Source organism: Hakea prostrata, chromosome 9, assembly GCF_041222555.1.
Source record: "Hakea prostrata isolate BN-2017 chromosome 9, UWA_Hpros_2, whole genome shotgun sequence".
NCBI classification, from domain to species: Eukaryota; Viridiplantae; Streptophyta; class Magnoliopsida; order Proteales; family Proteaceae; genus Hakea; species Hakea prostrata.
Genome location: NC_142608.1, coordinates 52103914 through 52118623, shown reverse-complemented (window position 1 = coordinate 52118623; position 14710 = coordinate 52103914). Strand labels below are relative to the sequence as shown.

The 14710-nt window shown below is 39.6% G+C and overlaps 1 protein-coding gene and 1 pseudogene across 1 annotated transcript; one reads left to right on the top strand and one right to left on the bottom strand.

Annotated features, from left to right (window-relative positions):
* Positions 1–14710, bottom strand: part of LOC149005493 (thiosulfate/3-mercaptopyruvate sulfurtransferase 1, mitochondrial-like) — a 148623-nt pseudogene that overhangs the window by 105578 nt on the left and 28335 nt on the right.
* LOC149005496 (TMV resistance protein N-like) lies at positions 1654–7231 on the top strand. Its single transcript, XM_089167727.1, has 6 exons — positions 1654–2259; positions 2604–3747; positions 4382–4669; positions 4774–5498; positions 5757–6270; positions 6368–7231. The coding sequence occupies exons 1-6, from the start codon at positions 1769–1771 to the stop codon at positions 7001–7003; spliced, it is 3798 nt and encodes a 1265-aa protein (XP_089023853.1). The 5' UTR covers positions 1654–1768; the 3' UTR covers positions 7004–7231.

The window sequence follows — 14710 nt, the reverse complement described above, 5'->3', positions numbered from 1 at the left end:
TAAAATGGAAACCTTAACCAAAGAGAGGCACGACTGTAGGCATCTCTGATCAAGGAATCAGGGGAAGGGATAACAATAAATAAATGCTGAAAGTAAATCCTAAATTAAGAATATGGAGGGGTGCATAGAAGCGGGAATGGAGGGAGGAGAGAAGATTAATAAAGAAGGTTACTTACTTGCGAATTTAACAAACGATTCGAATCTCAACCAACCCTAACAACCAGATCTAGATCTAGAATGATCTAAATTTGCAATTGCTAGACCCAGAAAAAAAACGAATCTAAAAACTTGAAACTTGAACTTAAAACTTGAACTTGAACTTGAATTGCATTACATAAAAAAGAATTAAACCTAAACATTCAATCTAGAAATTAAAATCTCACAAATGCAAGCAAAGAAAACTAAAGAAAGCCTAAATAAACCAAAGAGGAAAAAAAAATGTGCTTCTCCTAAGCTCTAGAACATGTTTTTCCCTTGATGGAGTATGCTCTCCTTTAATTGAGTTTACATGAGATATGAGGCACGGCTGAATTTGAATAAAACTCAAAGTTCTTATCTGACTCAACCAATTAGGGTTTTGGCGTACCAATTGGACGGACTTAGAGATATCAAATACATAATTCCACCATTGGATTTTAGGGTTAAGAAGTCGTAAAGCTCTCCTCCAAATATCAGGTCGATCGGACACTAGATGACCGTTCGATGAAGGGCTTGATCGAAACTGGACAGAAACATTCAAAAACGGGATTTTTCCTCTTATTCTTTCTGAATATAATTCTTTTTCCTCTTAGTCTTTCTTTGACCAAGTCCCAAATAGGAAATAAGATATTGAGGTGTGCAAGGACTCTTTTTCTCCATTAGGACTCTCTCAATAATATCTCTGTAAATTTGATTAATAATTTCTAATCTCAGCCGTAGATCAAAATTTGCTTCTTTATCTCTAAAATACTTTGGAGTTGGCCCATAATCACATTTCTAGCCCATCATACTCCAGGTCAGGCCCATTTTCGCATTTGAAAATTTGAACGGACCTCTTGACGTGTAAAATCGCATGTTTAATACCCAAAACTCTAAATATTCGTTCAAGTCCTGAAAATTCATAAAATCTGCAAAAACAACATAAAACCCAAGGTAGCTCCACTCAAAGTGTATAAAATACATGCTTTATGCCCTAAAATTTCACACATAAATGTGTTCATCAAATAAAACTGATCTTGAATTTTGAACCACTTGGATATGATTCTTTTGATGATTTTATCAATCCTATATTGATTGGTAGATGTTGTGAGTTAAGTTAATCTCTCTTTGCATTCGAATATCTTTAGAGTCGGGATTAAAGTCTCATTTTACATTTAAATGTAAAAGAGTGTGCCTTGGCCTGGACTTCAGTTCCCAAAAACAACAAAAGAAAGGTCTCACTTCCGGATTAATTGTTTTAATAAGAACTGAATGACGTTCTCCCACTTTACCAAAAAGAAAAAGAAGAAAGACTTTCACTGAAAAGACAAAATAAGCAAAAGAAAAAAGTGGATTTGCTTGTGTTGCACAACTACTTTTCGAAATTAAAATGATATCCTCTCGTAATCTTATGTATATTTTTTTATATACCAGCCAATCAACTAGGGAATCCAATGCGATTTGCATAATAAACAATTGATGCAGGAAACGTAATTTGTATACCCAAGAAGAAGCGATCATCTCCTCAAGCTTAATTTACAAGAAAAGGAAAAAAGAGAAGCACCAAATACTCCTCTGCAACTGCAACTTAATGGCTTCTTCATCTACTTTGTCCCGTCGACCTTCTTCTTATGATGTGTTTATCAACTTTAGAGGCCCAGATACTCGGAAAAACTTTGTCACTCTGCTTTTCAGAGCTCTGATGAGAGAAAAAATCCATACCTTCATAGATAGTGAAGAACTCTGGAAAGGAGAAGAGATTTGTCCCTCTCTTTCGAGAGCAATTAAAGGGTCTGAAATCTCCATTCCTATCATCTCCAAAAGCTACGCACATAGCAAATACTGTCTCTTGGAGCTTGCTGAGATTTGGGAGTGTCGTTTGTCTCAAGGTCAAACCATTCTTCCCGTATTCATCGATGTTGAGCCACGAGATGTTCGACATCAGACAGGAATAAGCTTTGAGGGACCATTTCAGGAACATCAGGAGAAGTACAGCTCTGAAGATGTTGAGAGATGGAAGAATGCTTTGACAAAGGTCGGGAAACTCAGCGGATGGACCCTTGAGGGAAACGCAACTACTGAGTAAGTCTTGCTCTCTTCATGTGTACATGTCATATTTTTAACTTGAGAAAATACCTTCTTCTTGCTGTGTATCAGATTAGAACCGGACGGTTCATGTAGTTTCCTCCCTATACGTGGAGTGACTTTGTTGTGAGATAAATGGGAAAAATAAACAGTACAAACACATCATTACCTTTGCTCTGTAACAAGATTAGATTTCTCATTTTTGTACTCGTTACTGTCATTAAATTATTGATTCTTGCTTATCATTTTCAAATATTTAAGAAATTTATTTATTCCTTTTGCAGAGATGTGCATATTCTTATTTATTGCTCTAATTCATTCTTTACTCTGAGAAATTGCAGGGATCAATTAAATATAGTCGAGTCAATTGTTCGTAGGGCTTCTAGAGAACTAAATAACGTCCCGTTGGATGAATGTAAACATCCTGTTGGAATCGATTCACATATTGATATCCTGCTTCCTATGTTAAATATTGGTTTTGATGATGTAAGGTTTGTGGCAATCTGTGGGATGGGCGGCCTGGGAAAGACAACTATTGCAAAGGCTGTCTATAATCGCATCTCTACAAGCTTTAATGGGAGTTGCTTTCTCGCTAATGTGAGAGAAGAAGCTTCACGAGGTGATCCAAGATTAGTTTCCCTTCAAAAGCGGCTTCTTAAAGATATCTTGGGCAAGAAGCAAGACATTAGCAGTGCTTCTCAAGGATCAAAATTGATAGAAAAAAGACTTCACAGAGAAAAAGTTCTTCTCATTCTTGATGATGTCAATGATTGTACACAACTTGATGCATTAGCTCGTGGTATCAATTGGTTTGGTCAAGGCAGCAGGGTTGTCATCACAACTAGAAATGAGCATTGTTTGAATGTAAATAATGCTGATGGACATATTAAAATATACGAGCCTAAGGGACTAAATTCTGAGAATTCTCTTCAGCTCCTTCGTTTGCATGCATTTTCAACGACTAACCCTCCAGATGATTATACTGAGCTAATGCATGGAGTCGTGTGCCATGCTGATGGGTTACCTCTGATCCTAGAAGTGTTGGGTTCTTTTCTTTGTGACAAGAGCAAAGAAGAATGGGAAATTACATTATGTCGATTGAAAGATATCCGTGATAACAAGGTCTCTGGAATGTTGATAAAAAGCTATGAGGATGAAGCATTTGCAAGGTTGAAGATAAGTTACGACGAATTAAGTGATAATGCAAGAATCATATTTCTTGATATTGCGTGCCATTTCATTGGAGACATCGTAGATCACAGAATTGAGTTGTGGGAAGCTTGTGAATTGTATCCAAGAGTAGCCATAAAAGAACTCACCCAAATGCATCTCTTGAAGTTTGGTGAATTCAGGACCTTGAGCATGCATGATGAACTTCGATTTATGGGGATGAAAATTGCCTCGATGAACAGCAATGGGGATCATTCGAAGAGTACAGGATTGTGGTCTGATGATGATATCTTAAAAGCAATTGGAAAAGACAAGGTGAGTGTCATCCTTTTTTCTAAATTTGCTTTCTTATTACAAATAATCATTTCACTCCATTTGATGGTCAAAGATGGGCAATAAACACAGATAAGGGTTAAAGTCTAAGCAATAGCATAAAAATACGAAGGTCAAGACAGTGTTGATCTATACCTCGTGATATTCTCCTGTAGATCGATAGGTTCAAAAACTGTTAACAGACTTCGATCACTGGCTGACTGTTAATTGTTGGCTGTTATTGTTTGAGTACTTGACGATTCAATGCATTCAATCCCATCTATTTTTTATCTGCGTCATTTTTCCATGTGTTCGTTTGATTGTAGGTGAAATTCAACAATAATGCATTATTGTTTTTTGTTATATTTGATAACAGACCCACATGTTCTTTGGTTTATTTTTTTAAAAGACCTGCTAGTCGTCGCTCCCTAATCTTTAGACTGCAGGTATAGCAACGATAGGGCTTGAGTTGACTGCAGCTTTGATCTATACCTCGTAGGATGTAGGACAATATGGAAGTTAGGCTAGCACCCTTTTAAACAAGGTTTTACATTTTGTTTTTTTAAGGTGGGGGGAGGGGGGAAGAGATTTGTATCAATCAAAATTTTCTTACTTTAATACTATTTTTCTGTTATAGGGCACTCAAATGGTTGAGGGTATTCTCCTTCGTAATCAAATGCACATAGATGATTTAAGCTTTGATGACTTTGCAAAGATGCCCAATTTGAGGTTTCTCTACCTTGATAGGCCCATTGCTGGGGATTTTTCGAATCTTCCTTCCCAATTAAGATGGTTAAATTGGTGGGTTGCCACTACTTTAAAAATTTCGCCGGCCAATTTTTATCATGAGGAGCTAGTTCATCTTGACTTGTCAGACAGCAGCATCAACCAAGCTTGGAATGATGGACCTCAAAATAATAAAAAGGTAGAATATGATTGTAATTTTATCTCTTCAATTTTTTGATTATCAAATTTTTTTTTCCTTGAATTTGAAAGACTGCTATTTTATATGTATTATTTTGTTTGACCAGATTTCGAAAATTGAAGGTTCTTAATATGTACCGCTCTAGTCATTTCTCTGTCTCTTCCAACTTCTTCAGATGGTTTCCTTGCTTACAAAGATTAGATCTCGGCAAGTGCAGTTCTCTTTTGCAACTACCAGAGAGCATTTGTCAGATGGTTTCTCTCAAAATCCTTAATCTCAATGATTGTGTATCTTTCAACCAGTTGCCTAAGTCCATTGGTAATCTAAAACATTTGGTTGAGCTTTTGGTAAGTTACACAAAGATTGAAGAATTGCCGGATGGTGTAGGGCAGTTAGAGAAGCTTGAGAAACTAGATGTTTCAGGATGCGGTAAACTGGCAAGACTACCGACCTCCATGGGTAGACTAAGGAGATTGCCTCGCTTAGACTTGACAGGAACAATGATTTTGAAATTACCAGATGATTTTTCAAAGCTCTCGTTCTTAGAGGTGTTAAAAATGAGCATGGCTTCACAGCAAGATGAAATAGGCGACAACAGGATGCTTCAACCACTTCAAATCAGCGAGAGTAGTTTTCCTTATCAGCTTCAGGAGCTACATTTGGAAGGCTACATGAACCTTGAATCTCTCTCAAGGCTTCCCTCCACTTTAACTACTTTGGAAGTTTGGAACTGTAATTCACTGCAGTTGATTTCTAATCTTTCGGACCTGGTATTATTGAAGGAATTATCAATCCATGGTTGCAAATCACTGGTAAGTTTACCTGATTTGTCAAGCCTTACGAGATTGAAGAAATTTACGGTTGGTGGTGGAAATCTCAATGAAATTTCTTGCATTGAAGGGGCAAAATCCTTGGAAGAGTTGACTGTAGGTCCTTTCCCCAAATTATCAGGGTTACTAGATTTGTCAAATCTGAAAAGGCTGAGGAAATTACACATCCACAATGCTGAAAACCTAGAGAAAATCCAGGGTTTTGAAGGAACTGAATTGTTGGAAGAGTTGGTTTTGCAAACATGCCCCAATTTAAGAAAGTTACCAGATTTGTCAAACCTGAAGAAATTGCGGAGTCTAAGTGTCTATGATTGTGAAAATCTAGAGCAAATTCGGGGCTTGGAAGGAATAAAATCCTTGAAAGATTTAACGGTGCACAGTTGCAACCAATTAATAGACAATATCCGTGGCCTAGAAGGAACAGAATCGTTGGAAGTGTTGACGATACAGAGTTGCCACAAGTTAACAAAGTTGTCCAATTTCTCAAACCTAAAAGGATTGAGGGAAGTATGCATTCAAGATTGTGTAAATCTAGAGAATATACAGTGCATCAAAGGAATAGAATCCTTGGAATATTTGCGAATTGAAGGTTGCCATAAGTTAACAGAGTTACCTGATATATCATACCTGAAAAGATTGAGCATTCTAAAGATCTCTGATTGTATAAATCTAGAGAAAATTCACTGCTTTGAAGGAGCTCAATCTTTACGGAGATGTGCGGTCACTGGTTGCGACAAATTGACAGAGACAAGGAGGAAAATATACGGGCAGGTACTTTTATTCTTCTCTCTTCCTGTAACTTTTTTATTCTTTTTCCTTATGGAGACACCAATTAATTGACTGATAGGAATTTACAATTCAATTGCAGGGAAGACTTCTAGATGATATTGTCAAAGCTGTTGAGGGAAGCAACCCAATTGTCACTGTTGATCGAGAGTCCCCAATTCTGTGTATTGTTTTTGCATCTAGAGATAGGAAACTGCTGGAACAGCACAGGTTTCATGTTCAAGCTTATATCCATCGTCAGGGAGGAAGAAGGATTTATTGTACACATTCCATTAGAGTTGAGGACCAAAGTGAATTCACCGGTAAGGGAGACATAATCTACATCCACCATTTCGAAGGCTTCGATTGGTTTGGGTTTCCGTTGGAAAGCAATGATGCTATTGAGATATTGGGTGTAGATGCAGAGATCCCTGTGAAATTTTGTAAGGTGTTGTTCAAAGACAAGGATTCAAAACAACAAATGCCTGACAAACAATCCAGTGCTAAGTTGGTGGCAGATTTCTTCAGATGGTCTGATGGTGACAATGATGAGCTGGTAGAGGAAGAAGAAAGTGCCGACGAAGAGGTGGAGGAGGCAGATGGTGGGCTGAGAGTGGCTAGAAACAGGAGTGAATCTTGTCTTGATGACGTAAACAAGACAGATGCTAACCCAGAGGCCTACAATTGCTTTGTTGTAGTGAAAGCAGTTTGGCATTGTTTCTCCTTTTTTGGCTTTTAGAGGGGTAATAAGAAGATAATTTATTTAGGGAAATAAATAGAACATGCGCTTGGCTCTTAGATGTAACCTACATGTGGTACATTTTGAGATTAGATATATTCTTGCCACCTTGACCAGTAAAAGAAAAGTCTCAAATTTTATATGTTCGTTGATGCTGCTGGGTTGATCAGTAAAAGAAATTATCAAAGGAAATGTTTGAACAAAGCTAACTGGCTTGAAGCGTTTACGTATGAGCAGCTTTTGGGCTGAAGGGTAGTTATAAATGATGAACATTGATTAAAAGCAACTTATAAAGTTTTCATTTTTTAGATGGTATACATATAGAGTTTAGCTTTGAATAGAAACTCAAAATTAGTATTCACTTAGTAGTTTTCTCAGGGGTAATTTTGGATGATGCCATAATAACTTAAGATAACCACACAAATGGCTAGCACAAAAATGATTTATCATTAAATTAAGTGATTTTCCTTGACTCCCCAAAGAAGTCTGTCTTGCTGTTCTGGCCTTACCGTCAGCATTGTTTATGCTCATCACCGATGATGCGAAGAGCACGAAATTCTGAATTCTGTTAAATAAAACATCATTCTCTCCCAAAACAGGGGGAAAGAAAGAAAAAAAAAAAAAAAAAAAAAAAAAAGAATTATCAAGGAAGCTTTAGCTTGCTTCGTTGTTAAATGGTAAATCATGTTCTTTTCTGCTGAAGTCAGATTTGAAGAATGCTTTGATAGAGGTGGGAAAGAGAGATGCAAGCATCAGACAACTTGTGAAACATGGGCCCAACAAAATAAGCACAGCGTTGGCTTGGACCCAAGTTTTTGGGTTAAGAATGAGTGAGGCCCACATGAAGACTGTCCAATACACAAAAAGCATATACATATGGTTTCTCAGTAAATTGATTCTTAAATTTGGTAGTCAATGAAGATGTGAATGGTATAACACATTCAAAACAAAAGCAGCAATGTAATTAAGCATGTTAAGCTTCACCAGGATTATTCTTGATTGGATGGAACTCCACATTCAACCTAGTTAATCACATTTGAATGGAAATTTTATTAGGTCTATTTCTGACAAAGAAATAAATCATCCATTTCTCTCTGGATGAAAGATGCATGTCCATCAGTCACATCCAAAGGTTGAGGTAAGACTTAGAAGGTAGAAGAATATTATAGAAAATGGAGGATTACCGACCGTTGGTTGGCCTCCATTCGTTCAACCCCCAGAGAGCAACCAGGGAATGTCCTGAAGAGTAGAAGGATAGCTGCTCCTCCAGCTTCCTTGCAAGCTGTCGTTGGAAGGTCCCGACCATCCAAGAGAACATCTCACAGACCAAACTTCTATGTGTCCCATGTTCGTCCTGAGGAAGTAGACATCCTCTCCAGCCAGTTTGCCACTCCTTTTTCCTACTTGCTTCAAATCCCAAATTCGGATGGGAGGGTTAACTCCAACCCTCTTAAAGAATTTTCCATTTACACCGATACCCTAAAGAGTAGGGTTCGGTTCCCTTTTTCCTCTCCTTTATTTTTTGAAATTCTCAATCACTGGGAGATATGCCGGGCATGCTTCTCCCGAACCAGTGGCGTCTTATCATTGGCCTTCTGGGCCTCTCTACCTTGAACTTGAGATCTCTCCTTCTCTTCCTCTCTTTTCTCAATTTTTCTATTTGAGTAAATCCAACCCTCCCAGTTGGGTCTTCTTCTCCAAACACTCTAAAACCAAAATTGGGTGGTCGGGTAGTATTCTCGCCGAGGGTACTTGCCCTTCTAACCATAAAGGGTGGTGCCATCGGTATCTATTCTATCAAGCGCACCCTCGGATCTTAACTTCCCAATCACCTGGGGCAGTCTCGAGTCTCATACTCAGGCGAATCAACCCTTAGCCCTTTCTCCCGATGAAGAAAGAGCCATAAAGAAGATTAAATACATTTGCACGCGTCAGGAGATCCATGGTCTGCCATGGAGTACAAAGCCATCCTCCAGATGTGGGGTCTAGCCCCTGGTGAGCACTTGACCCCCATCTTCCTTGCTTTTCTTTCATGCCTTAGTACATTTTACTGATTTTTGTGGTTGGTTCTTGCAGTGCCTCCACTCTATAGTCCGAAGGCGGTAAAAGCTATGGCTTCCAAAGGGCTAGAAGCAACCAAGAAGCAGGCAGCAAGGTCGAAGAGCAAAGAGTTCGAGGCTGCCTCCCTGAAGGTCACCATTCAATCCCCAAAAAGGGGTTCTTAAGGTCCATCATGAGCCTTTGGGTAAAGGTAAAACACCCGTTGATGTGGAGGAGTCCTCACATGATGATGTTGTCCTCACTAAGAGAAAACATGATTTACACGCGACGCCGTATCAAAGAGAAGGCGTCAGGAAGCTGAGGAGAGGGAAATCTACATTCCCCCTTGGAAGTTGAAGGTGACCGATCACGTTACCCTGGACTATAATAGGGCTTTGGAGTGAGGCACCTTTGCCCAAATGCCTGCTGAAAATGCAAGATCCTTGGCACTACTAGTGATGAGGAGTTCGTGAACTCCTCAGTCAAGTAAGTTCCATTCTTAGATTCTTTGTTATTTCTTACAAGTGTCTTTTACTCCCCAATATCGACTGCTAATCCTTACCTCTTTTTGCAAGGTAATTGCAGATAGATTCCACAGGCATATGGAGGTTGTTCTTCGGGTTGGTCGCCTTAGCGTCCGGTCGAAGTGGAAAGAGGAGGAAGTGAGGACCGAAGAGCAAAGGTTTCTCGGCTTAAGGAGGAGCCTCAGAAGCTGGGGAGAGTCACAAATGACCTGGAGGTGGCTGTTGGGAGAATCGGCGACCTAAATTGAGAGGTTAAAAAGCTCCAAGGAACGCTGAGAGAATTTGTGGCAAAGATTGAGGGCATGGTGAAGGAAAAAGAGGAGCTTCAAGATCGGGCAGCACCTTCTAAGCCCGAACACATCTCAGTGCCAAGAAGGCTTGCGTTCAAAAGTACCTGAACGGCAAGCCCTTCAATGATTTACTAGTTCCATACAACACGATGGCTTATCGGGATGCGCTGAATGAAGTGTGAAAGTCAATCCTGCGGGTGGATTCATCGTTTGATACTAGCCCTTACCAAGAGGTTTGCCATCCAGAGGTGTTAGATGACCTCCAACTGTCCATTCCTGATTGGGCACAAAAGAAAGTTGACCCTCTAGCAACTAACCCGAACATTGAATACTACCTTAGTGACTCTCCCACTCTCTCTCCAGAAGTTGAAGTCATCCAAGAAAATAATCTCCCTGATCCTCCAGCTCTTAAACAATGTCAAGCTCCGAACAAAGAAGCCCAAAGTTTCTTTCTTTAATACTGTAATCAGTAAATCCTTACTCAGGCATACTTAAAATAACTGCAAAATTTTCTAAGTACTAAGAGGTCTTAGTCAGGGGTAGCCAAGACCTCTACTTAGAAAATTCTTGAGAATTTTCCTAAGTGTTAGGAGGACTCACTTGAGTGTAACTAAAGCGTCTACTTAGGGAATTAATAAGAATTTTTCTAAGTATTGGGAGGACTCATTCGGGCATAGCCGAAGCCTCTTCTTAGAAATTCCTTAGAATTTTTCTAAGTATTGGGAGTACTCATTTGGTCATAGCGGAACCTTTTGAATTGATCATATTGTACCACTATACACCACATGGTGGCCCCCCATTCAAAAGGGGTTTGGTTTTTGAAATTTGAACTTCATTAAAATTCTCTTCCGGGAGTACAAAAAATAACTAAGGGTAAAATTTCTTTAGGTGCCTCGCATTCCACGATTGGTTTAGCTCCCGATTAGTAATAAGATTTTCAATTTGTAGGCGCTCGATCCCATTGGTTTCACGATCATATATGGCCCTTACCATGAAGGATCTGATTTCTTTTGGTGGTGAGGATCCGAAGCAAGGGTGTTCCTTAGAACTAGATCTCTTGAACGATATTGTCGGTGCTTTACCTGAGCATTGTAGTGTGATGCAATGCTTCGTGATAGTGCCTGAGTTTGAGCAATAGCCTTTGTTCAGACTTTGTTCAGTGGATCCAAGCTGTCAATCAAGCCTTGAACGTTAGCTTTTTCTTCAAATTCTCGTTCTTTTAGGGCTTGTTTGGTTACATAAGTCTAGAGATTTCAAATATCAAGAGATTTCAAATCTATAGATTTCAAATTTGTAGAGTCATAATTTATAAAATTAAATGTTTGGTTGTGGAATGAAATCTATGGAGTCATCCTAAAAAACTATTTGATCGACGTGATTTTTTGTGAATGTGCAAATGTATAACTTTTTTGAAATCTCTGGATTTCACCCCTTACCCATAAATCTACAGATTCACGTTTTTAGTGTAAAAAGGTGAATCTCTAGATTTCATGAATCTAGAGATTTTTACAACCAAACGGGTATAATTCTCAGATTCATGAATCCAGAGATTTGAAATCTTTGGATTCATGTAACCAAACAGGCCCTTAGAGTCCCTGCCATTACTTCTACAGAGCCAAAACTTCTAACCCATAAGCCAATTTAAATGGTGTTTTCTCCCGCTGGCGTTCGAACATTTGTTTGGTAAGCCCAGAGCACGTTTGGGAGTTCTTCGACCTACAAAACTTTGTTTGACTCTGACCTCTTTATGATTCCATCTAGAAGGGTTTGGTTGGTTACCTCTACCTGACCATTGCTTGGGGGTTTATGCTATAGAAGACATTGGGTGCTCGATCAGGTAGGTTCAGCAAAATTGAGTGAATTGTGGGTTATCAAACTGTGTTCCATGATCAATAACCAGGACCTTTAGGATACCAAACCTATGGATGATGAACTCTAGTACAAATTTTTTCCACCCTCTTCTCAGTAACTGTTGCTAGTGGAACTGCTCCGACCCACTTGGTGAAGTAATCGATCACCACAATTAAGTACTCCTGACTGCCAGTTGCCTTAGTGAATTCCCCATAATGTCAATTTCCCACATTGCAAAAGGGATCGGGTCTAGGATTGACGTCAAGGGTGTTGCTAATCTTTTTGATACTGTCAAGTGTATTTGGAAATTCCTACAACGATGCATGTACTTTAGAGCATCTTCTTGTATCTTCGGCCAACATATCCTGAGCTTGAGTATCTTGTGTGGCAGCGCTCGTCCTTCCATATGAGCCCCATAGATACCTTTATGCACTTCTGCTAAGGCGCACTTCGATCCTTCGGGTCCTAAATATCTGAGTAATGTCCCAGAGTAGGATCTTTGGTATAATCTCCCATTCTGGATTGTGAACCTTGCTGCTCGAACCCTAATGAGTCTGGCTTCCTTTGATTCCTCGGGTAGCTTGTCATCTTGAATGTATTCGATAATTGGGTCCATCCAGCATCATTCATTCTCTACGTACGATAATTATTTCCCTTTGGTACTCAGGAAGCTTAGCTCCTTAATATAGACCGAAGGCTCTAGGTTTCTCACCCTCGCATTCGCCAACCTTGACGGTTCATCTGCCACAACTTTCTCCTTCCTCGGGATCTAGAAAATTTGGACTTCTTTGAATTCTTTTTTCAATACCTGTATCATTTCCTGATACTTCTGTAGTCGAAGCTCCTTTATCCTGAACTCTCCTTGTATCTGATTAACAATAAGATGAGAGTCACTATAAACAGCTATCTCCAATATGGCGAGTGCCTTTGCTAGCCGAAGGCCAACTAAGAAGCTTCATACTCGGCCTCATTGTTGCTTGCCTCGAACCCGAACCTTAGTGCATAACGGATGATAAATCCCCTTGGATTTTTCAACAACACCCCTGCCTCTGCTCCTTGCTTTCGAACAGTCCACATAAATGTTCCACATGATTGGGGTCATTGGTTCGGTCACTTCCTCAACAAGGGTCGTAATTTCAACCATAAAATTAGCTAAGGCTTGCGCCTTTATAGTTGTTCACGGTTTAAAATCCACTTGGTATTCTCCAAGCTCTACCAACCATGCCAACATCCTCTCCGAAAGGTCTGGCTTATAAAGTACTTTTTTTAGTGGAAAAATAGTTAATACCTCTATCTCTGGTTTCAGCATCTAGAAGTACGTGATTGATATAGTAAATCGGCCACTACTTCTTTTCCCTTTTCTGAACGAGAACTGCACTTATTGCCAAGGACGAGGTTGCTAGATAAATTTGTAAAGTTGCACCCTTCTCGGTCGGGATTAACTGGGTGGCTTTCCTAGCATTAGCTTAAAGTTCTCCAGTGCTTTCTGGCATTCCTCTGTCCATCTTGCTTCTTTACTGCCTCTCAAATCTTTTAAAGCCTTGAAGGAAGGTAAACATCTTTCTCCTGACTATGCTATGAATCTCTTTAGAGTAGCCACTCTTCCCGTTAAGCATTGTACATCCTGAACAATCTTAGGAGGCTCTATGTCTATCAGGGCTTTAATCTTCACCTGGTTCACCTCAATTCCTCGTTAGGAAACCATGAATCCCAATAACTTCCCCAAAGACACTCCGCAGGCACACTTCTCGGGGTTAAGCTTCATTTGATATTAACATTGAAGACTTATGATAAGTCTGAGACGTGACCCGAATGCTGAAGGCTTTTCACGAGCATATAGTCTACATAGGCCTCCATATTTCTTCTAATAAGATCTTTGAAGATTTTGTTCACAACCCTTTGATAGGTTGCTCCTACATTCTTTAGCCCGAACGACACGACCTTGTAATAGAAGCTTTCATGATCATTCATGAACATAGTGAACTTCTCATCCTCCTGATTCATCAAGATTTGATTGTACCTCGAATATGCATCCATGAAACTTAAAGTTTCGTAACCAGCTGTTACATCAATCAGGTGGTCTATTCGAGGCACAGGGTAACAGTCCTTCAGGCATGCTTTTTGAGGTCTATGTAGTCAGTACACGTCTACCATTTCCAGTTCACCTTCTTGACCATCACAACATTGGCCATCCAATTTGGACATTCAATCGGTTCAATAAATCTAGATCCCTTCAACTTTTCGACTTTGGCTCTGATAGCTTCATGCTTCTCGATCGAGAAGTTCCTTCTTCTTTGGATTACAGGCTTGGCTTTGGGTCTATCCACAATTTGTGTTCTGCTATGCTACGGTCTATTCCTCTCATATCAGCTTCTTGACCATGCAAACACATCTACGTTTTGCCGAAGGAAATTCTTCAATTCTTCCTTGAAGTTTGCATGTTGTTCTGGACCCAATGAAAGTAGTTTTTTTCTTTCTCAGAGGGATCCAATTGGATTTTCTCCAACTTTTCAACAGCTTCGGGTCTCTGCATTATGTCTTCATCCTGATCATCGCGAACCTCGATCAGTAAAGCCGCAACCTTTCTCTGTCCAGCCCTATCTTTCAAATAAGAAATATAGCATTGTCCAGAAGTTTTTTTTATCAGAAGTTACCTCTCCTATTCCCTTGCTGGTCAGGAATTTTATCTTCATGTGCTTGGTTGAAACGACAACTCCAAGCTTTGTGAGGGATGGCCTCCCGAGTATTGACGTTATATGTAAGAAGTTCTCGAACAACCAGGAAGTTTACCAAAACGGTAGTCTCCTTTGGAAAATTTCCAACTATTAGATCCAATTGTACTGATCCCTCTGCCACTATTGAGGATCTAGCGAAACCATACAAGTGAGTGGAGGTTGGCTTCAACAAGTCTTCCTCCATCTTTAGCTTTTGGTATGCCTCATAAGACAAAAGATCTATTGATGATCCTATGTCTACCAAAACCCAATGTACCTCTCGACGGC

Coding starts and splice junctions, on each gene's coding strand:
- LOC149005496 (XM_089167727.1), top strand. CDS start 1,769: ATGGCTTCTTCATCTACTTTGTCCCGTCGACCTTCTTCTTATGATGTG. Junction 3,748..4,381: donor AAGCAATTGGAAAAGACAAG/GTGAGTGTCATC, acceptor TTTCTGTTATAG/GGCACTCAAATGGTTGAGGG. Junction 6,271..6,367: donor GGAGGAAAATATACGGGCAG/GTACTTTTATTC, acceptor ATTCAATTGCAG/GGAAGACTTCTAGATGATAT.